The sequence below is a fragment of the Mesoplodon densirostris genome, chromosome 2 (assembly GCF_025265405.1).
Source record: "Mesoplodon densirostris isolate mMesDen1 chromosome 2, mMesDen1 primary haplotype, whole genome shotgun sequence".
NCBI classification, from domain to species: Eukaryota; Metazoa; Chordata; class Mammalia; order Artiodactyla; family Ziphiidae; genus Mesoplodon; species Mesoplodon densirostris.
Window position 1 is genome coordinate 150976936 of NC_082662.1, and position 22887 is coordinate 150999822.

Sequence of the window (22887 nt, forward strand, 5' to 3'; positions counted from 1 at the left end):
AGGAAACTGAATTCATAAAAGAAGATCTGAATTAATATATTGATGTATTCCTAGATTGGAAGATTTAATTGGTAAAGATATCAATTCTCCCCAATTTAGGCTCTTCCAATTAAACTCTCAATGGAATTTTAAGGAAATTTTAAAGTTATCCAGAAGAGTAAACTTGAAAAAGTCATTAAGAAAATTTAGAAGAAAATAATTGAGGGGAGTGAACTGCTTAACCAAGTAGCAAGGCATGTTGCAAAGATAGAATGATTAAGATAATGGTTTTGGAGCAGGAAGTAGGTTTGTGGAACAAAGTAGAGGCTACAGAACTGTATGTTTGTGTAGACACTTTTGAACTAATAAGCTGTATTTCAAGCAATTAGGGAAAGGATGAGTAGTTTAAAAGGTGGTATATAAGAAATTGGCTATTTGGGGGAACAAATACAGTTACATCCCTATTTCACATCATAAACAAAATTAGATTCCAGGTGGAGTAAGTATCTTGACATAAAAATAAATAAGAATACTGTTTTCAGAGACTCAAGATAGCCTTCTTAACCATACCTGAAATTTAGAAACTATGAAGAAAGAGACTAATAGATATAACTACATATATAAAGCTTAAAGTAAAAAGTACCATAAACAAAGTTAAAAGCCAAGTGAAAGGTGAAAAATGTTTACTGTGTATAACAGTGTATAAGGAGTCTCTTGGCTAATAAGACAACCAATAGAAAATGAACAAAGGGTATAAACAGACATTTCAAAAAAAGAAATAGCAATGGCTAATACAAAAAGATATTTATCCTCATTAATAATGAAACTTGAGATACCATTTTTTATCCACGCTATTGGCAAAATGTAAACTATTGATCATCTCCTATGTTAGAGTATTGTAGGAGTGTAAATTGGTGTCTTCAGTTTGATAGTAGCTATCAAAAATTGAATATCCATACCTTCGACGCATTGGATCTGGCTTTAGGGATTTAATCCATAGAAATACAAGCATATGTACAAAAGACATGGGCATATAGCTGTTTATTAAAGCATTTTTTATACAGTGAAAAATTGAGTTCAACCTGCATGTTCATCAATAGAGGAATAAATAAATAAATTTTAGCATATTCATTCTTTGGATTAGAATATGAGGAGCAAGTACTATGAAGTAAGTGTATAGGCTCTGGAGTCAGGTTGCCAGGTTCGAATTCTGGATCCATCATTTACTAGTTGCATAGCATAGGCTTACTTAACTTTTCTTGGCCTCAGTTTTCTCATCTATAAAATGGAAATAATTGAATCTGTTTCAGAGGGTTGTGTGATAAATAAAGTATATAGAACAGTGCTTAGAACATAAGTACTCAATAATACTAACTAATATTAGATTATCACTTTGCAGTTATTAAAAAGAATAAAATACATCTGTAAAATTCCAGCATGGAAAACCCCATAGTGATTTAAGTAAACAAATTTTAGGACAGTGTATGCATATGGCATGAGTACCTATTTGTAAATGAAATTTTTAAATGATATATGTGCATGTATTTCAGTGTGTGTGGATAAATCTGGAAGGATAAATGCCAATTGTAACAGTAATTATATCTTGGGAGTGAGATTGGGTGGAGGGGAAACAGATTGTCAGGTTTTCAAAGAAATATTTTCCTGTATTTTTTTTCCAAGCATGTATTATTTATGGCTAAAAAGTTTTTTTTTTCTTTTAAGGTTCCATACACTGTAAGGATAGTAGAATTTTTGACTAACTTTTATTTTACTTAAAAAAAAAAAAAACTGTGAAAAGTTGTGTTCTCTAAATGATGGGTGCTTCTCTTGTTTTCCTTAGTGACTCACTGAGATTTACCTTGCAGGAACATGCGTACCCAGCTGATGAACTCATGCCTTTGACCTGCAGAGGTCGAGTTAGAGGCCAAGAGCCAAGTCGGGGTGATGTTGATGATGCCTTGGGAAAGTGAGTATTAACAAAGGGGATGGCATGGCATCTCAGAGTTCCCAAGTCTTAAGACATCTCAGAGGCAGTGTACAGTTGTATATCTGGGGATTGGTTAAATTTCAAAGACTGCTTTAAGCATTACGTTAAGTTCCTTTATTCCTTTCTGTTATCTTTTGTAAAATATTAATCAGTTTACCTCTTAGATCAGTGAAAAGTTGAGTAGTTTGTTAAGATGGATGTAACTTTTAGAATGTATATAAAGTCATTGATGTGTTATAAGATGTTGATGCTTTAGTATTTTTATTTGCTTTTAAAAGAGCTAATGAATATTTCTGTTCATTTTGAAAGATATGTAGTTATGCTGAACAAAAATGTGATGCTAAGGCTTTTCAGTGTTTTACAAGTTACACAGTACTGTAGATGCATGGAGGTACTAGTTAATGGAAGCTTCCAGTCAGTAGGATGTAGATACGTCTGCTTATACATTCATGGATAAGATATTCAGAATTCTAATGTTGTGTATCTTACTATACTTGTTTCTTAGATTTTCCCTGACACTGATTGATTCTTTGGACACCCTCGTGGTAGGTTTGATTCTTCTTGAATTATTTTATATATTTCTTAATATGTGTACTCAAGTATTACGAATATAATCATTACACAGTAAGTCTGAAATAGAAGCCTTCAGAATTTAAGATGATTTGATCTTTGCTTCTAAATAAATCTTTCACACTCTTGAATTGATAATGTCATGTGAATGTCAAGTGAAATTATGTAGAATCATGGAGATACTCAAATAATTTATAGGCATGGTGATGGCCCCTTAATCAGGAAAGTTGTTTCCCTTTGGACAAGGAGGTTGATGATATTGGAAGAAAGTAATTCTAGAAAATGCCCTTGATATTCTTGTTCCAGAAAGACATGCCACAATCATACTAAAATTGTTAAATTAGAATTTTTATGTATTACGTTCATTAAAAATTTAATTTTTTCTCAGAAGTGATTTTTAGCACCAAGTGATCACTACTTGGCACTCCTTTTAAACCTCATGGGATACAAAATCATTTAAATTAATTCTAGTTGGGGACAGTTTGTGATGGCAGAGGGGAATGATTGAGTTCCAGATGTCATGATTTCTAAAGGTAGTATCTTTCTAGTTCTTTACTCTCAGATCATTTATGGTATAAAAATTAGGCTTGTTTCAGGATTTTCCTTAAAGCATAGTTCTCAACTTTGAGTTAATGTCTGAAGTATTGATTAATATTTTTTTAAAAAGATGAAAAATCTTTGTGGTGGCAGAAATTTTTCAGAACCTGGCTTTTCTTCCCAGTATTGATTCTACATTCTTCTTTCACTGGGTGATTCTTTTTTCTTTTTCTTTTCTTTTTTAACCAGAGACTGTCAACTATATCAGCACCTCAGGAATATTACCTGTGAATTTTTAAAAAATATACTTCTCTCCCAAGTTATTCTGATTTAATTTTCCTGGAGTGGGACTGGGCATTATTATTTATTCCTCTAAAGCTTCTTCTTGTTTATAAAATTCAGCCATGGTTGAGAAGACCTTTTTTGTTGAGAAGACCATGGTTGTTTAGACCTTTTTAGCTGTATCAGGGTTTTGAAAGTTGTGACTTCATTTTTCAGAGATTAAAGGAATGTGTGAACCATGTTATAATGACTATGAGAATGAGAGAGAATATTGTGTACCTTATTTTTGGTTTAGTGGTCCTTATTTTTGGTCTAGTGTTCTGCTGTAATAGAAGAGAAAAAGATAAACAAGTATCCCAGGAGGCACAAATTACCACCCTGGGAGAAACTAAGTGGTGTTATTTATTTATAAGTATAGCTGGATGAGGCACGTCAGGTCTATCTTGATACGGTAGGGTGAGTGAGGAGCAGTAGCTGTGTATTAGGAAAGACCATGGGTGGACTTAAGTTTGTTTCTCATTCTGTCATCTTGGCTTTATCCTTATATACAGTAGGTTCTCCATCATCTCTCTGTAAGCTCTTATTGATTTTTATGAACATGGACCTCAGTATTCTCTGTGTTTTTAAAATTTTTATCAGAAATGAAGGAGAAAATGTGGTTCTAGGCTGCCTAACTTTCCTATATTTAGAAACCTGTTGGTCTCTAATTGAGCAGCCATTATTATAAAGGTTCTATTCTGCTTTGAAGTTATACCACTTTGACATTGGTTCTCAAAATATGATTCCAGCACCACCAGCATCAGCATCATTTGGCAGCTAGTTAGAAATGCAAATTGTAGGGCCTCATCCCAGACATTATTGAATCAGAAAGTCTGGGAGTAAGGCCCAGCAGTCTGTTTTTTTAAAAAGCTTCCAGATGATTCCAATGTATGCTAAACTTTGAGAACCACTGTGTAATAATGCAGTGCTTTTTAAACTTCAGTGTACTACACGTCATCTGGGGATCTTGCTAAAATAAAATGCAGGTTGTGATCCAGTAGACTGAAGATGGGGCCCAAGGACATGTGTTTCTAGTAAGTTGCCACTTGGTGGTGCTGTTGCCGCCGGTCCGTGGACCACACTTTCAGTAATGTTTGGTGTAACTTGAGTTCTAACTCCTCTAGCCGGGAGTACCAAGAAGTGATCACCTAATATTGATATGTGACCTTGGCCAAATTATTTAACTTCTCTGGGCCCCTGTTTTCACTTCAGAAGGACCTTGATTAGATATCTATTTAAACAGAAGAATTAGAAGAAATGAAAGTAGTTTGGAAGTTTTTTCCTACGTTTAGAAGGAAAGTTATCTTGTATATTTTATCAATACAACTATTAATATTTCTAATGTATTTTGTGATTTTTTTTTTTAGATGTTGGGGGTAGGAGTTAATTAATTAATTAATTAATTTTTGCTGTGTTGGGTCTTCGTTTCTTTGCAAGGGCTTTCTTTAGTTGTGGCAAGCGGGGGCCACTCTTCATCGCGGTGCGTGGGCCTCTCACTATCGCAACCTCTCTTGTTGCGGAGCACAGGCTCCAGACGCGCAGGCTCAGTAGTTGTGGCTCACGGGCCTAATTGCTCCTGGACATGTGGGATGCTCCCAGACCAGGGTTCGAACCTGTGTCCCCTGCATTAGCAGGCAGATTCTCAACCACTGCGCCACCAGGGAAGCCCCTGTGATCATTTTTTGATTTGTGGTTTGTTTATTTGAAAATCTTAGAGGACATATCACTTGGGACAGGATGCAACCTATTGTTTTTATTTTGGTCATACCGTAATATGTTAAGTAGAACTTCTATTGTCATAGTTTGATCTTTCAGTTTAAACTCTTGTTCATAATTCTAGCCATCTAGTTTCTATTGATTGGAATGAAGTCAAGCACTACAACTTTAAATTTACCACTAAATTCAACATTGCCATGAAATCTACAGAAAGAAAGATATTGAACAAATTAAAGATAATGGGGGGAGGGAAGAGACCTGAATTTGTTCTTTGTTATAAGCTAGGTGCTTAAGAAACTCATCAACGAATGGGGCTGTTAGAATGAATTTTTAGCTAATTATGGACAAAGAACTCTCTTCCCATTTTTATTCTCCTTTGAAACAAATAGCATTGGTACTATTCTTGGGAACAATTCTCGGGAGATAGACTTTGGAAGAATAAAATGAAAAAAATGATATTAAGAAGGGGTGTGTGTGTGAGGAGTGAGTAGAAGTGTTTCCTTCTAGAAGTGATAGAGGGCTGTGCGCATCTGCATTTGTGGCTGCAGAATTTACACGGACTTTGAGATTAAGAAGGGAAGGCACTCAATTTAAAATCAAGTTTTGTATTATATTTTACTCAAGGCTTACCCTAAATTTTACTTGAATTTTAGTCAGACACTCTTACAGAATGTTCTATACCTAAATTAGAATTTTTAGTGAAGTATCAAGTCAAGTGAGAAAGCACTATAAAATATTATCAAACAAAAAGATTAAACAGTCAAGTAAAGGGAAACCACTTTTAATGGACCTGGGATCTAAGTAACATCTACTTGTGCAGCCTTAATTTAGACTGAATAACGAAAGCAACCTGTGTAATGACAGTGACCCCCCCCCCACCGCCCCGCTTCATGGAGCTCATTGCAAGCATCCACAGAGTTCTTAACTTAGGATTCTAGACCCTCATGGTAATAATGGTAATAATAGTAATGATATCAAGCACTTAACTATGTCAGGCGCTCTACTAAAAGTACTTTACATGCATTACCTCTAGGAAAACAAACCTATGAGAGTAGGTATTTCCTCTTTTTGTAGATGAAGGAACAGGCTCAGAGATAGAAGTAAGAACCACAATTCAAATCAGGGCTTGGTCTTGACCCCAACATTGCACTGCCTCCTTAGTTAGGGGCTACGGCATCCATGGGGTGAAGATGACAAGTGGTGTATGATTTAGGATCAGTTGAAGGATGTGCTTTCTTCTGAGACTAAGCAACTTTTTAAATGATGTTTGGTGAATAGGGTGGTTTTTGTTTTGTGTTGACTTGGAAGCCAAATCCCAGTAGAGCTCACCTCTTGTAGCTCTAAGTCATGGGTCATACACACCAGCTAACAGTTTGGATGATGATTGTTTCAGTGATATTTCAGTGTGTCTAAAAAAAGAAGTGTGTCTAAATAAAGATTCCTTGCAATATAAATAAGCATTTAATTTTTTTCAGTTTTAGATAGTATCACATTTTTATAATAGGTTTAAGGGAAAAGTTTTTTGTATGTGTTACTTTCTAGAGTCTTAAGGTATTAACTTGCTATTAGCAGCTCATTTTGAGGATATTTCTCTTATGTCTTGGTCGAAAAGGACTTTGTTTTCAATAATTTTCTTCTCCTAGGTATTAAATAAAACTAAAGAATTTGAAGATGCGGTGAGAAAAGTTTTAAGAGATGTTAATTTAGATAATGATGTAGTTGTATCAGTCTTTGAAACAAACATCAGAGTTCTTGGGTAAGTATGTGAAACACTAAAGCTCTAATTTTAATAACAGAAAAGCCAAGGGTACACTCTTTATTTCTTGATGGTAATAAAGCAAGAAATTTCTTATGTTTAAAAGATAAAAGTTGGGGTATTATAAAACACAGAGGCTGTGGGATGACCCTGCATTATATGAGGCACAGAGAGCAACAGGCTTTGGGAATAGTTGTAGACTCAAATCAAAGGCAATCTTTGTTTGTTGTTAAAAAAGGACTGACTATAGGTCGAATATTTGAGTATTAGCTACGTCGCAGGTTTTTCGCCAGGTTATCTAGTTTACTAACCTTAACCAGCACCTCTTCAAGCCAAATGAAACTGAATTTATAGGATTACCTTTGAACTAAACAGTTTGAAATATTCTTGGAACACAGGAATTACAGGATTTATTAATTCACGTTTCAACATGTAGTTTTATATTTAATGGTTACTTTTGTGTTATTGTAACTCATTTCCTTCTTCAGACAAAGTGAATCTGTTCTTCAGTTAAATTTAAGAAATAGATTTGTAGTTTTTCACAGAGTGTATTAGTCTATTACATTTAATACAGCGTGGGGAGTTGGTTTTTTTTAATGTTATGCTAAGAGTCAGAGATTTCATGATGCTATAATTAAATTAAATTTAAAATTTCTTAAAATCAAATCTGTTAAATTTGTTAAATGATTTCTAGGATGTTTGTTTTTTTTTTTTTTTTTTTTTTTTGTGGTATGCGGGCCTCTCACTGTTGTGGCCTCTCCCGTTGCGGAGCACAGGCTCCGGAAGCGCAGGCCCAGCGGCCATGGCTCACGGGCCCAGCCGCTCCGCAGCATATGGGATCCTCCCAGACCGGGGCACGAACCCGTATCCCCTGCATCGGCAGGCGGACTCTTAACCACTGCGCCACCAGGGAGGCCCTAGGATGTTTTTTATTTTAAGAAAATTTAAGGTATTTAAGAATGCCAAACACTTTACAACAGATAAAACATCTGATTTTTTTTTTTTTTAATACTGGTTATGTAATATGGTTTGCCACAAAATGAGTAGCCAGAGTTAGGGAAAAAGTTAAGTTCTTCTGTGATCTTTCCTTATGTACTCTAAATTGTTGATAATAAGATACCCACATCTTTTTAGGTGATGATGTTTAAGTATCTGTACAATGTAGCTAATGTTTCACCTCTGTGATTTTAGGGGTCTTTTGGGTGGACACTCATTGGCTATCATGCTGAAAGAAAAAGGCGAGTACATGCAGTGGTACAATGATGAACTTCTCCAAATGGCAAAGCAATTGGGTTACAAACTTTTACCAGCTTTCAATACTACCAGTGGCCTTCCTTATCCAAGAGTAAGTAATTCTGAAAAATATGGCAGTCTTTGTGTACTTCTTCGCTATTATAAAAAAAATCCATTTTTGTGATCCAGCCATTGTTCCTTACCTGCTTGAGGCTGGAAAAGAAATGCTTCAAGCTATATAAGAAATTTATATTGACATTTCAGTTAATTTGCATTTGAATGGTGTGAGAATGTAGATTAGTTAAAGCCTTTTATGTGTCATTGCATAACACAATAGATTATGCTGCAGAAGGAAGAAACAGATGCCAGACTGGAATTTGGGCACAGAATTATTTGTGCAGAAGATATGGTGAAAGCAGTAAGAGTAGGTGTTAACTCTCCAGAGGAGAGGGTATAAAGAGAATATAGAACAGAGAGGAACGAGGAGGAAGTAGAGCAGTGAAAAGGAGATCGTTCGGAGACTGAGGAGGAGAACCACAAAGCAGTGTAAGGTATTACAAATTCCTAAAAAGAGAGTTTCAAAAGGAGCTGTTCCAGCAAACATTAGGAGAATTAGGTGCAAACAGAGCCTTGAAAGATATAATGTGGCAGAATAAAGGGGGAGGAAGGATTCAAAGTAGGTGAAAGTACAGGACCATCCATTTTGAGATTTCCTCTATGTTGGTAGTTAAAGAGAGTTGGCAGCAGAGTCAGTTGAGGGAGTTTTGTTGTTTTCTCCCCAAGAAAATTTTATATTTAAGGCAGAGGGAAGGAAGCCATTGAGATGGAAAGAACTCTCCTGATATATTTCATTCTTTATCAACACTATTGCTCTTTCCCTCTTATCCAGGCCAGACGCCTCAGCCATTACCAAGCTCTATTAATTTTTTTCTGTTCTTACTGCTGCTATGCTTGTTGAAACTAATATAATTTGATTCCTAAGCCATTATAAATACCCATTTTACTCTTTTCTCTCTGGTTTTTGCTTCAGAGACTTAAAAAATTAATCTTACTAAAACATAACTTTTATCAAATTACTCTCAGAATTTTACTGACTCTGCCTGTTGCACTGAATGTCCTTTCACTTTCAGGTTTCTTTATGGTTTGGCAATAGACTTTCTTTCTGAAGTTCTTTCATACCCCATACTCCAATGAAATGAATGTCCCATTTCAGCCAAAATAATCTATTTGTGTTCCCCAAAACACCTAGGGATTTTTTGTTTTTGTTTTTGTTTTCATTTCCATGCCTTTTGGCTTGCTGGAGTAACTTCTCTACCAATATAAATAAGATTCATTTCCTCCATAAAGAAATCTCTGACTGGAGATCCAGCATGATATAGCGTGCTTTTCAAACGGGGAGGTCACAGCTCATTCGTTTACCCATTGATTTAGTGGGTCGTGACCAACACCATTTTTTTTTTTTTTTTTTTTTTTTTAAGAAACAGACTAGGGCCTCCCTGGTGGCGCAGTGGTTGAGAGTCCGCCTGCCGATGCAGGGGATACGGGTTCGTGCCCCGGTCCGGGAGGATCCCATATGCCGCGGAGCGGCTGGGCCCGTGAGCCATGGCCGCTGAGCCTGCGCATCCGGAGCCTGTGCTCCGCAACGGGAGAGGCCACAACAGTGAGAGGCCCGCGTACCGCAAAAAAAAAAAAAAAAAAAAAAAGAAACAGACTAGTATTAAATTTCTTATTTAAATTTCTAGTTTGTGATATTTTTAAGCAGCTCTTCTTTGAATATCCTTATATACATCTTTTTAACTTATTTCTCCCTTAGGATAAATTACTAGAAGAGAAAATAATAAGTCATAAAACAGGGAGAGCTTTTTAAGGCTTTGTGTACTTACCGACCAGTTGCTCTCCAGAAAAGTTCTACTTTTATACTTCCTGTGTTGTGTAAAAGTGCATGTGTCGTACTGCTGCCCACACTGTATATTATCATTCTTTTGCCAATTTAAGGAGGAAAAAAATGGAAACACGTTCTAATTTGAAATTTCTTTACTTGTGTGGTTTAAAATTTGACATTTCTTTGCTTATTAGTGTGGTTTAAACTTGTTTGTTAATCTTTTTGTTTTCTTAGCATATTAAAATTGAAAGCAAAGTTATTTTAAAGCATCTAGATGTTTATTTAATTTACTTTTAGTAAATATTTTTAGTTTTTGTTATAAATGGAGGTGCTGAATTTTGAAGAATCTGGCATGTCTTCACTTTTGCCATAACATGAGAAGCAGACAAGAAATTGAAACAGAAGCTACTAAGAGCATTATAGTAAAACAAAGAAAATTGTATTATTTTCTTATCCTCTGAAGTATCAAGAAAATTTTAAAGATTATTTTTTTAGAAGAGGACTACAGGTAGAAAATAACTGCCTTCGCATCCTTTCTTAACACGCTTAGTAAATACTTCTTTTGCTCATGAAAATTTGTACAATCAACCTCTCTTGGATATGAACACATAATTGATAGCATTTGCATTAATGGGTTTAACTCAGAAGTGTTTGCTGGACAGAAATGCTATTGTAATTGTCAATAGTCATTTTTAAAACTCACATAAAACCTTAGAGCTAGTTTCTGGTCAGGTTGGTTCTGATTAATCCAGGTTTATATTGTGGTATTGTTTGGCCAGCTGAAAAATTTTTCTTTGTGTTACTTGTTAGTCTATCAGCAAGGTAATATACTCTATATTTCAAAATTATTTAAACCTGTAAATAAAATTTTAATCTCCTTTTAAATATATACTATAACTTAATTAGTTTTTTCTCTGTGAAAGACTATTTAATATAGTACTGCTTTTTCACAAATTCTCAATTAAACCTAATTTCTTTTAGGACTGGTATGGTTTCCTATTCTGGTACTAACTAGTTCAAACTGTCCAGAGAACAGGATTGTTATAGAAGGTATTTCCTCTGTGTAATTATTATAATGATACTGAATTTTGATATCATTGAGGAAGGAGCTAAGTGAAAACTTATTTATCCCATGAATATTATGTGCTTAGAATGTACTTCCCTAGATGTTAATTGGAAAGTCACAGTGATCACCAGATAAAATTTCAGTGTTTATTTTATCAATTATTTTCATGATTTGATTAAAAGTCTTGATTGAAAAATGGTTTCTTATCCAGAAGTCGTTATCTCTTGATAATTGCTAATGATAATCTTCTGATTTTATTTAGATTAATTTAAAGTTTGGTATCAGAAAACCAGAAGCTCGGACAGGAACTGAAACAGATACCTGTACAGCTTGTGCAGGTACCTTGATCCTTGAGTTTGCTGCTTTAAGTCGATTCACAGGAGCAACGATATTTGAGGTTTGCTTTACATAGTCTTTGATTTCCTGGGTATTGGGCATAACTAACTTTATAGCTTTTCTTCATTGATCAAGTATTAAGATAATGAACTGGATGACTTGTTATTTTAGTGAACTTTTTGTCTAAATTCCAGCACATAGTTTTTAATTGTGAAAAACATAGAAGTTATATTAAGTACAACTTTGCATTTTGTTCACGAACTATAAAGTAAATTTTTAGATTTATTCTTACAAAGTGTTTTAGCCATATTAGCTATATGAAATTTGATATCACAAATGTCTTACATGAAATACTATCTCTGTGTTTTATTGTTAGACTTCTAGATGGTCTATTTCATTTCTGAAAACTTCACTTATCTTCTAAAACATAGTGAAATTTTTGCACTTAAGTCTCATTGAGTTTGTTTTTTGCACTTAAGTCTCATCTGTAAGTTTGTTTACTCCAAGGGGAAATATTATTCATCATCCAAAGACTTCATATCCCCCGAATAGTTTGTTGTGGACTAGCTATGTCTTGCACTTTTTATTTTAGCTAATTGTTTAACCATGTCATTGGAGTGCAATAGTAACAGCCAATTTTTCAAACATATAACTTAGAAGAATTTTTTAAAATTCAGCAAATGGTACACATAGAACAGTCAGAAATAGGGACTGTATACTAGCATTAGAGACCTTGGATCTGAGTGTAAATAAAACAAGTTAAATGGTCTTTGTGTGGTTGTATGTTCAAAGTATCTTAAGGACAAGTTTATCTTGTTTGGTTTAATTTTTGTTCTATAACTTGCTGACTGATATTTTCCCTTCATTTACAAAAACGTCATTTTTGCATACTTTCTAATTTAATTTGACCTACAGACTCTGAGATACTGATGCATTTACACGTGAGGAAAGTGAGGTTCAAAGATATTTGACTAAAGGGTGAATGAGTGGAACCAGAATTAGAATCCACGCCTTTCTGAATTCAAAGCCCAACGGTTTTTCACTGGGTTATTTTATATTTTAAAACTGTGATTTTTCTTTAACTTCTTGAATGTACAGTAATTTATTATGAGAGAAGCAACCTAATGCAGTTGACAGAGACTCAAGCTAATACAGGACTGGTAAACTACAGTCTGAGGTGAAATCCAGCCACTGCCTGTTTTTGTAAATAAAGTTTTATTGGAACACAGCCATGCTCATTTATTTATTTTTGTCTATGGCTGTATTTATGCTACAGTGGCAAAGTTGAGTAATTGTGACAGTGACTGAATGGCCCATAATGCCTAAACTATTTACTGTCTGGCCCCTGTCAGAAAGAAGTTTGTTGACTTTTTGGTCTAATATATTGCTATATAAAGAGATCTGAATTCTCATATTAGTTGTCCTATAATTCAGTTTTAAACTTTTGTTAAATCTTTCATTTCACTGGGCCTCTTTCCTTAGCTATAAGATAGGAATAGGGAAATGTAATCTTTATGAAACTTTCCAGCTCTGAAATTGTACCATTAAGTAAAGTTGCAGTCTGCTTTGTTTAAAAAATTCAGCATAAATAGTCAAGAATTAAGACTATTTTACATCCTATTCTTCAATCTGCAGAGTGACAAATTGGTTTAATGATTTCTTTTATAGAAGTACTTCTACAATGCTGAGTAGATTCATGCTCTGAAATTAATTTTAACTTAGAAACTCTTTTTTACATGTTCTTTGCTTTTGTTTTGTAACATCTTTTCATCCAAAGCCAAGAATTTGACCAGAAATAATTTTAATTTAGTGTCTAAGCGACAAAAATAAATGAAAAAAGAAGAGAAAAATGTTATTATAAGGTTATAATTTGGGTATTGTCAAATGAATACTAGTTGATTTACTTACTCTTCACTAACGAAGTTGCTGGCTGTTTAAAATGTAGGATTTGAAATGTCTATTCTATTTCAAAGATGGCATACCAACTTTGAAATTCTCTTCCAGTTTTGTAAATTAGAGTATCTAAGGAGATTTTTACTTTGCATTTAAAAGATAGACATTATTTTAATAAGTTAATTTAATTATGCCAGCTCTTTTTACTTTAATAATACATGTGTGTGAATGCAGACCTGTACTACAAGAGTAGATGAACAAGTATGGTCTCAAAGTGAGATCATTGGCACTAAATAGCATTTTTAGAGTCATTCTTTTTAACTAAACTCAATTGGCTGAAAGCCAGTAGTTTTGACTTGCAAGGAAATGTAATGTATGTTATAAGTGATTATCTTTGGAATTTTACTTAATCCTTAAAATATACTATGGGCCTTTGATTTTTGTTTCTTTGTTTCCTGTTTGCCAAAGATATGCAATTCTTCAAGTATACTTTTCTTTTTTTATTATAGGAATATGCAAGAAAAGCTCTTGATTTTCTCTGGGAGAAAAGACAGCGAAGTAGTAATTTAGTGGGCGTGACTATAAATATTCATACTGGAGATTGGGTACGAAAAGGTATGTAAGTTGGGCTTTTCAAATTAAGCCTTGACATCCTCAAAATGGTTGGGAAATAAAGGATTTTTATTTGTTAAAATAGTCTTTATGACAGTATAAAGCATAGTTTCTCAACAAGATTGCTAGAATATTAACCAATGTAGCCAGATTTCCTTCCTTGGTGCCAAATAATCATAGCACACTTATTCTAGATGGCTTAGTGTACTATTTCATGCCTTATAGCATTATAGATGAAACAATAGAACTAATTTCTTTGAAGATTAGAGGATCAGAATACCTCAGCCATCTCATATCAAGGTGTAATTAAGTGGAAATCTGTATTTAATAATATTATCACCAACCCCTATGTTTTTTTTTCCAACCTCCAGAAATAGTATATAGCGTGGTAGCTAAGCGCATAGACCCTGGATCCATATTGTTGGAATTGAAGCCATGTGATCTTGGGCAAGTTATTTAACCTCTGTGTGCCTCTGTATCTGTACCTGTAAAATGAGGATAACAGTACTTACTTCATAGAGTTATTATGATTTTTGTTTTGTTTTTTTTTATAATCTTTATTGGAGTATAGTTGATTTACAATGTTGTGTTAGTTTCTGCTATACAGCAAAGTGAATCAGTTAGAATAATGATTAAATGAGTTAATGTAAAGAACTTATAACAGTGCCTGGCATATGCTACACTTACTATGAAGTAAGTGCTCACTAATGTGATGTTAGTTCCTTTGATTAATAATTTCACTTTTGGGAATCTAGCCTGAGGAAACAATATAAAAGGTAGAAAATCATTTGTTCCCAAAGATGTTTATCACATAAAATTATTTGTAGTAGTGGAAAACTTGGAAACAGTCTAAGTGATCATCAGTAAAGAATAACATCAGTGTTTGAGAATTATTTTGCATCAGTGTTGAAATAGTAAGTTTTTAAATGGAATTGGATCAGGGGACAAAGCATATAACAATGTTTTATGAACAAACAGGATGTAAGATCATATAAAAAATATTTTATCTTTATAAGATACCCCTATAAAACAGGCATAGACAAATGGAAATATACTAGACTATTCCTAATGAGATTTGATTGTCTAATTTACACATTTCTCTGTTTTCCTATGTTATATATAAAATAAAAAATAACTGCATATATTTAAATGAATGAAAATGATATAAATATTAATTTGAACATATTAAAATAAAATTATTGCCTCTATTCACTATTGTCTAAAATTTTCCAAGTGTTATCTAAATGGTCCCTTCCTGAAACTGATCTGAATCCTGGCTTCAGAATTTTGCAATTTCTTTTCTTAATTCTTATTTCACTCTCCTCATTGGCCCATACATGGCCTATTTTATTTAGTCTTTTTTAATAATGTAGTAACCACCCACAGATGGACCATCCATTATAAAAGCAACTAACTTGATAACATACTACTTCTGCATATGGTCCTTGACTCTCCATACCTCCGTAATCTCATACCTCTGTCTCTAACTGAAATAACCATCATTCTGATATTGTATTGATCATTCCCTTGCTTTCCTTTTAGTACAGTTTTATTGCATCTATATGTATTCCTTAAAAATATATTTTTTGTTTTGTTTTTAACTTATAAAAAGGCATCATGTCGTATAAGACCTTTTGAGACTTTTCACTTAAAATTATATTGCTAAAATTCTTGCACATTGTTGCATGTAGTTCTTTCTTTTTTGACTGCTGCATAATATTTTATTGTGTGAATAAACCATTATTTATGAGCATTTAGGTTGTTTCTACGATTTTACTCTTGTGAACCCTAGTGCCGTGAATATTTTTGATTCTTCTCTCATACACGTATAAAAGTTTCTTTTGTCTGTATATCTAGGAGTAGAATTTTTAGGTCATAGGATAAGTTAAAGTTCAACTTCAGGAGATATGTCAAATTGTTTTCTAAAGTTGTTTCACCACTTTACACTTTCACCTGCAATATAAAAGAGATCCTGTGGATCAGCATCCTCTCCCAACACTTTGCGTTGTCATACTCAAAGATTTTGCCAATCAAATGGGTGTACAAATGATTTCCCATAGTGGTTAGATTTGTATTTCTTTGATCACCAATGATGTTGAACACTTCTTCATATTTATTGGCTATATATGTTTCCTTTCTTTTTTTTTAATGTGGATGTTCTTATATTTGGTCCATTTTCTATTGGGTTACTTGTGCTTTTAAAAAATATTATTGATATTATATGATACTTATGACCTATGTGATACCTATCCTTTGAAATTTATTAAGGTTATCTTTTTGCCCTAGAACATGGTCAGCTTTCACTTGTGCTTAAGAAAAAATATATATATTTTCTAATTGTTGGTTATAAAATTCTATATATGTCAGTTTGTTCAGTTAATAATGTTGTGCAGGTCCTTGCTGATTTTCTGTTTGCTTGATGTATCAAGAATTAAAGAAGGTGGATAAAATTTCTGACAATGATTGTGGACCTATTAGTATCTCCTTGTAGTTGTATTTTTGCTTTATATATTGGGTGCATTTGTTTAAAATTGCTGTCTCTTAGTTGAACCTTTCATCATTATGCAGTGACCATCTCTAATAATACTGTGTTAAAGTCTATTTAATATGTTGGTAGTGCAGCTACATCGGCTTTACTTTGCTTAATATTTGCCTGATGAGTCTTTTTCTGTCCTTTTACTTTCAATTTTTGCAGGTGCTCATGCCATAAGTGTAACTTCTGTAAAATTTATAGATTTTACAGATTTACTGACAAAAATCCATCTGTCAGTCTTTGTCTTTTAATTGGTAAATTTAGTCCATTCATGTTATTGGTATTTTTAATATATTTGGGTTTATTTATACTACCTTATTATTTCAGTTGGTCTCACCTTTTCTGTTTCCTTTTAATCCTCGTTTTTAATTGAAAGCTATATTTACCTCCTAGTGAGACATGAACTTCAGCATGCTCTCCCATCCTTTTGTTTCCCTCTGTTCCAACCCTCATCCTCTGTTATGCTGATATCATATAGATATTTAGTTCTTTTTGATTATGAATGTTTTCTTTTTTTTCTTTTGCTCTTACTGCTGCCCCCCTCCCTCTTTCTTTAAAGATAATAAAGTTTAACGAGGTATTTTGTCACCTGTACTTCGTATATTTCTTGCAACGTCTCTTAGATTTGTCTCTCTTCTTATATAAGTATTTATCCCAAACTGTTTTCAGTAGCTTTTAATAGCTTCTGAGGCCTTACATGTCTTAACAGTAATTTTATTATGCTTTCATCTTTGAGAGACAGTTTGGCTGTAAATAATCTTCTGTTCAAGTTCTTTTCTTTCAAGTTTTTGAAAATATAACTCTATTGTTTTCTTACATCCTGTTAAAAAATCTGTTATTCTGATTTTTATGCCCTCATTTGTGATCTCCTTTTTCTCTGGAAAATTAAGAATATCAACGACAAAGAGAAATTTCTGAAAATGTCACAATAATTTTATGTGTAGAATTTTCTTTATCTCTCCTTTTGGTATTCTGTGGGCCCTTTCAATTTAAAATCTGTGTTTTTAATTGCTGAGAGTTGATCTTTTTTTAAAAGTTATTTTATCTCTTTCATTTTTATTTCTCTTTTTGCAATTCCTTTTATTACATGCAGTCTTGTAGTTTGCTATTTTGTTCCTCAGCTGTATCCTAGATGCTATGTGTCCCATCTATTATGGAATTTTGTTATATTTTTATTCCATAATTTCTTCTCAATTAAAAATTTATTTTCTTCTCCTTTTGTGTTGCTGATATCTTCCCTATCTCTTTAGTGTGTTTATTAGACTAATTTTAAATTCTTGGTTTGCCTGTTCTAACATTTTCTTCCTCTGATAAACTCCTACTCCAGTACTTTTTTCTTCTTTTTAAAAAGTCATGCATCTTAAATGTTTTTGTCCTAAAAGTTCATGTTCACTTGTCACCTACTTTGTGGGGAGGTCAAATTCCAATCCCTATCAGCCCCAGTTAGGGATGAATTCTAAGAAGTTTTTAAAAATACCAATGCCTGGACGCCTAGAGATTCTGATTTGATTGGCCTGGAGTGTGCCCTGAGTATAGGGATCTCTAAGATTGTAATTGTAATTATAATTTAGACTGTGATTCACCAGCCTTAAGAGTTTAGAGGGGAAAGAGTGGGGAAGAGATTGTCTAAAATTAGTTCCCACCTCTTTTTGAGTTCATTTCCTCACACAAGACTTCTGTGGTGCCCTGATTTTATTCCTGAGGCTACCTGGAGCATAGATCTGAGTTGTAGCAGGCATGGGAGGAGACTTTGTATCTTAAGGCAGTGGTAGGAGAGAAGCAAGAGCAAAGCTCCAGCACTTTTTCTACTGTTTGATCCTTCCATAGCTATACCTGGCTGTCTTCTCCAGAACAAAGCCCTCCCCTTCCATTCCCCACCAAGTTCTTACAGTTTTCTTCTTGTTATTTTCTTTCTTTGGTCCTCTATGATGATCTTGGAGGAAGAAGCCAGCAGTTGTGCTAGCTTCAGCAATTAGAGCTGTCACCTCCAAACAGCAGCAGTGTTGTTTTCATATCTATTATAACTGTAAAGATTGATGTCTAACTGATGAAGGATCCAGTAATTGCATAATAATACCTGCTAGTGCTTCCTCTTTGAAGTTCCTCATTAAGAAAATAAGCTTTAAAAATATTCTTAAAACTAGTATCTCCTGCTTTTAAATAAGACTTTAAAATAAGACTTCTGTAGCCAATTTTGCAAAGCAGGATTTTTTTTTAACATACAAACTATTAACAACAAAGGAACTATTATTCATGTAGTAAGGTTAATATTTCTGGAAATGTGTAATTTTTACTTTCAACAATTTCATGTTTAGACTAATTTTTCATTCTTAGTGTACTAGTACCTTTACTGTATTCTATGAAGAATTTTTAAGACTTGTTTAATAAAAAAATCACATTTATATGTATTTTCCATAGATAGTGGAGTTGGAGCAGGGATTGATTCATATTATGAATATCTGTTGAAAGCCTATGTCTTGCTTGGAGATGACAGCTTTCTGGAAAGATTTAATACAGTAAGTTGTTCCAATTTTGTATTAAGTTGAGAGCCAATTTAATTTGCCAGATTTTGATAGAAACTCAATCATCTAAGTCACATTCTGAAAAATTATTTTTAAATTGTAGTAGTTTTGGGGTCAGTATTCCCTGATGATGTTGGACAGGGACAGGGTAAACACTACATACATTTCAAAAACTAGATTACAAAGTAGTTTTATTTTCATCTATCATCAGAAGTTTTCAAGATTTTCCAGTGAGTAATAAAATATGTAGATTTTACTTTTAGCTAATCTTTTATATAAGGAAGAGAATTTATTGAAATCCAAAGCCTTTTCCTTTGGATTCTAATTCTTTTTGGAATAGTTTGGAAGTTTGGCCCAGTCCTTGACCACACCAAGTGTGCAGGGCTTTGGAGACTTGAACAAACCAGTGAGTATTCATTTCAAAAGCAGGTCTGTAAGTCTTAAGTGTGCGTCAGACTCACAGGCATGTTTTTAGGGGAGAAGGGAGAGATTATTGAACCCTATTGGATCGCCTTTGTCTGTAATTAAAGCAAATTGAAATTAACTGTAGTAGACTCATCAGCTGTGTCAGTACATTCTTTTCAAAATAATTTACCATTTCTTTGCCCACCCATGAGTTCACCCACATTATTGTGAGATAGTACAGTATAGTAGTTAAAAGTATGGGAGTTCTCCTGTGTGGGTTTAAATCCTGGTTGTGCCACTGGTTTTGTGTCTTTGGGCAAGTGACTTAGATATTTTCCTCTATTCCTTATCCACAAAATGGGAATGCTAGTACTATTTATTGGGAGGATTAAATGAGCTAATGCATATGAACTGATTAGAACAGTGCTTTAAGATCTATCAGGTACTCAGTAATAGTTAATAAATAATAGATGAGTTAGGGAAAAAACCTAGTAAAAGTCCTAATAAGTCATCACTGAATACTTTTAGAAACACTATTACATATATCATTTAATATATCATTTATTAGATTATAACAAGATTTTCTTGAGGTGCATGAGGACAGATTTTTTCTTTTTTATTGGTTTTTTATCATTCATTGACTCTGACAGCTCAACCTGTTGTTGTCAAGGCTGAGAAGTATCTAGGAGAAGATAAAAGAAGGGGAAAAGAGTTTTTAAGACCATAAAAGGCAGAGGTAGTGGACCGTAAGAGTGGCAACAGTGATGAGCTGCATTAGTTGAGGTAGGCAAGCACCAGAATGTTATGTTAGCTGCCTAGAGAGCAAACTTCCTAGACAAAGGAGAAAATGAAACTAATTCTGTGATATAGAAGCCTGTAACTGTATTTCAAGAGGACGTAAGAGCATCCTTGGGCCACAGTCCTGCAGGATAGTGATGTTCAGGTCTATACCCTTCAGAAGGTCCCATTTTATCTATAGTTTTTGGTATTCTGCATCAGAGTTTAAGAACACAGGGGAGGGCTTCCCTGGTGGCGCAGTGGTTGAGAGTCCGCCTGCCGATGCAGGGGATACGGGTTCGTGCCCCAGTCTGGGAAGATCCCATATGCCACGGAGCGGCTAGGCCCGTGAGCCATGGCTGCTGAGCCTGCGCGTCCGGAGCCTGTGTTCCGCAATGGGAGAGGCCACAACAGTGAGAGGCCCGCATACCAAAAAAAACAAACAAACAAACACAGGGGAGTATATATAGTATATTTTACAAAGATTTCCATCTAAAGGAATTTAACTATTTCCATAGTTAATTAACAGTTACTTAGTAAATTTATTTATATGTAAATTCGGGTTTCATTTCTTCACATATTTAATGATATGCTGTGTTTAGAATAGTACAGCATTTTTCATCTACTTTCATGAACACATATTGTGATCTTTTTTAGCATTACGATGCCATAATGAGGTACATAAGCCAGCCACCTCTTCTACTTGATGTGCATATCCATAAGCCAATGCTGAATGCTCGGACTTGGATGGATGCTTTGCTTGCCTTTTTTCCAGGTTTGCAGGTAAAAAAACCTCTTTTAATTCTCTTAATATTAAAGTAAAATGATTATAATTAAGTGCATTTGTGATCTCTAAAATTGAATTACGAAAACAGAGTCACACTTCAAAATTGTATTAATCTACATTTTTCTGTTTATATAATGATTATAGATAAAGTCAACTCATATTTTACTGGATAATTTTGTTGTTATTGTTGGTTTCTAGGTCTTAAAGGGGGATATTAGACCTGCTATTGAAACTCATGAAATGTTATATCAGGTGATTAAAAAACACAATTTTCTACCAGAGGTAAGCAAATCATCTTTGGAATTCTAATTTACATATACTATAGATTGCTAATTTAAAGGTAGAAAATGCCATCTTCAAGGTTGGTTTGTTCTTTTTCATTTTTCCTGGTTAAATAGTTTATTTAATTAATATATTTTTGGTTTACACAGTGTTCTATATGTTTTTCCTTTTCCTCATGTATTAAGAGAAGTCTAGTTTAGGATAATGCTGATAGTTTACTAACTTAATGTTAAAAAAAATCCCAAATTGGCATTTCTCAACCTTTTCTAATCCATGCCATTGCATAGTGTCTCATTCTAACTTTTACACTTACCCACCAGCTAGGGAGACTTTTGTACTTTTTATTTTCTTATTTTATTTTATTTATTTATTTATTTATAAATATTTATTTATTTATTATTATAAAGCTTATTTTATGAAAACAATATACATTGAACATACTCTTGCTGATCACACATGTTCCCTGGAAATTTGGAAATGTTAGCTGTTCTTCACGCTGCTTAAGAATTATTCTCCCTGGTTTTTATATGTTAGTAATAAGTATTCTTGCTAGCTTGATACCATAAGATTTTAATAGCATACCTTTTGGCTTTCCAGAAATGTACCATTAAAAATTTCCAAATTTGTGTATGGCCTTGTTCTATCCCTACTTATTGACTACCCTCTGTGAGATATCTAAGCATCTCACCAATTTAGAAGGCTTCCTAAAGTGTTTGTTTCAAGCCACAGAGGATTTGAGACTCATAAAAAAGAGAGCATATGCTAAAATAGAAATAGGAGAGTGAGAGACTTAATAATTAAGAGAAAAAAAGTGGAGATAAGAAAAAAGAAGAGAACACAATTAACGCAGACAATGAGGACCTGTGTAGTGGCATTACTGAGGTCATAGCTTTTCCTAAGCTTCCTAATAGCCAAAGTGATCATTTAAAAAAGGAATTCCATTTAATTGGTAAAAATAACAGCCTTCACAAAGATGAATTGTGATTTTAAGCAGTGATAATTTTCATTTTATAGATGACAATTGTTATCAATATTTTAACTATTTTTTCTTGTTTGTGATCTAATTTACATACTACTATATATTCTAGAACTACTTATCTTTTTAAATCACATTTTTATGTCTATTTGTGTGTTGTTTTGTCTAGGCATTTACCACAGATTTCAGGGTGCATTGGGCTCAACATCCTTTAAGGCCAGAATTTGCAGAAAGTACCTACTTCTTGTATAAAGTAAGCTAATTTAACTCTCTTTTTGCTATTTAGCTCCTGTTCTCTGTTGGCTAACTCACTATCTTATAGTAATAGTATCAGCTTTTCAAAGTTCTTGTTTAATGTTATAATGGTTGGATATATCATTGTTCTTATTCACCTAGTTCATAGAGTTATTGAAAGATGCAAGAATTGACATCTAAGTTTTATGCCTTTTCAAAATACTTGCGAAGCATTTCTTTAAAGAGAAATTTTATATTCTAGAGCTGCTTTCTAAAGCATGTCTCTTGCCTTCCTTTAATCAGGCAACCTTTCTGGGCATTAGAAATTTCATCCAAAGCCTAAGATGTACAGTTGTGCAGCTTTCCAGTTGTGTATTTAAGAAATTCATAAAGCAGATCCATGGCTTACTTTCAGAACTAGGTTCTGTGTAACATGTATTCTAGTGCCTGATATAATGCCTGGCACCTAGTAGGTACTCAATA

General features: G+C 33.7%; 1 protein-coding gene across 2 annotated transcripts in view; it reads left to right on the forward strand.

Annotated features, from left to right (window-relative positions):
• Nucleotides 1–22887, forward strand: part of EDEM3 (ER degradation enhancing alpha-mannosidase like protein 3) — an 87334-nt gene that overhangs the window by 16630 nt on the left and 47817 nt on the right. For both annotated transcript variants that reach the window (XM_060091145.1, XM_060091146.1), the window contains exons 3-12: nt 1845–1945; nt 2472–2511; nt 6754–6866; nt 8058–8211; nt 11310–11444; nt 13786–13891; nt 18840–18937; nt 20783–20908; nt 21111–21194; nt 22340–22423. In XM_060091145.1, the coding sequence (XP_059947128.1) occupies nt 1845–1945; nt 2472–2511; nt 6754–6866; nt 8058–8211; nt 11310–11444; nt 13786–13891; nt 18840–18937; nt 20783–20908; nt 21111–21194; nt 22340–22423 (1041 nt within the window). The remainder of the gene's footprint in view (nt 1–1844; nt 1946–2471; nt 2512–6753; nt 6867–8057; nt 8212–11309; nt 11445–13785; nt 13892–18839; nt 18938–20782; nt 20909–21110; nt 21195–22339; nt 22424–22887) is intronic.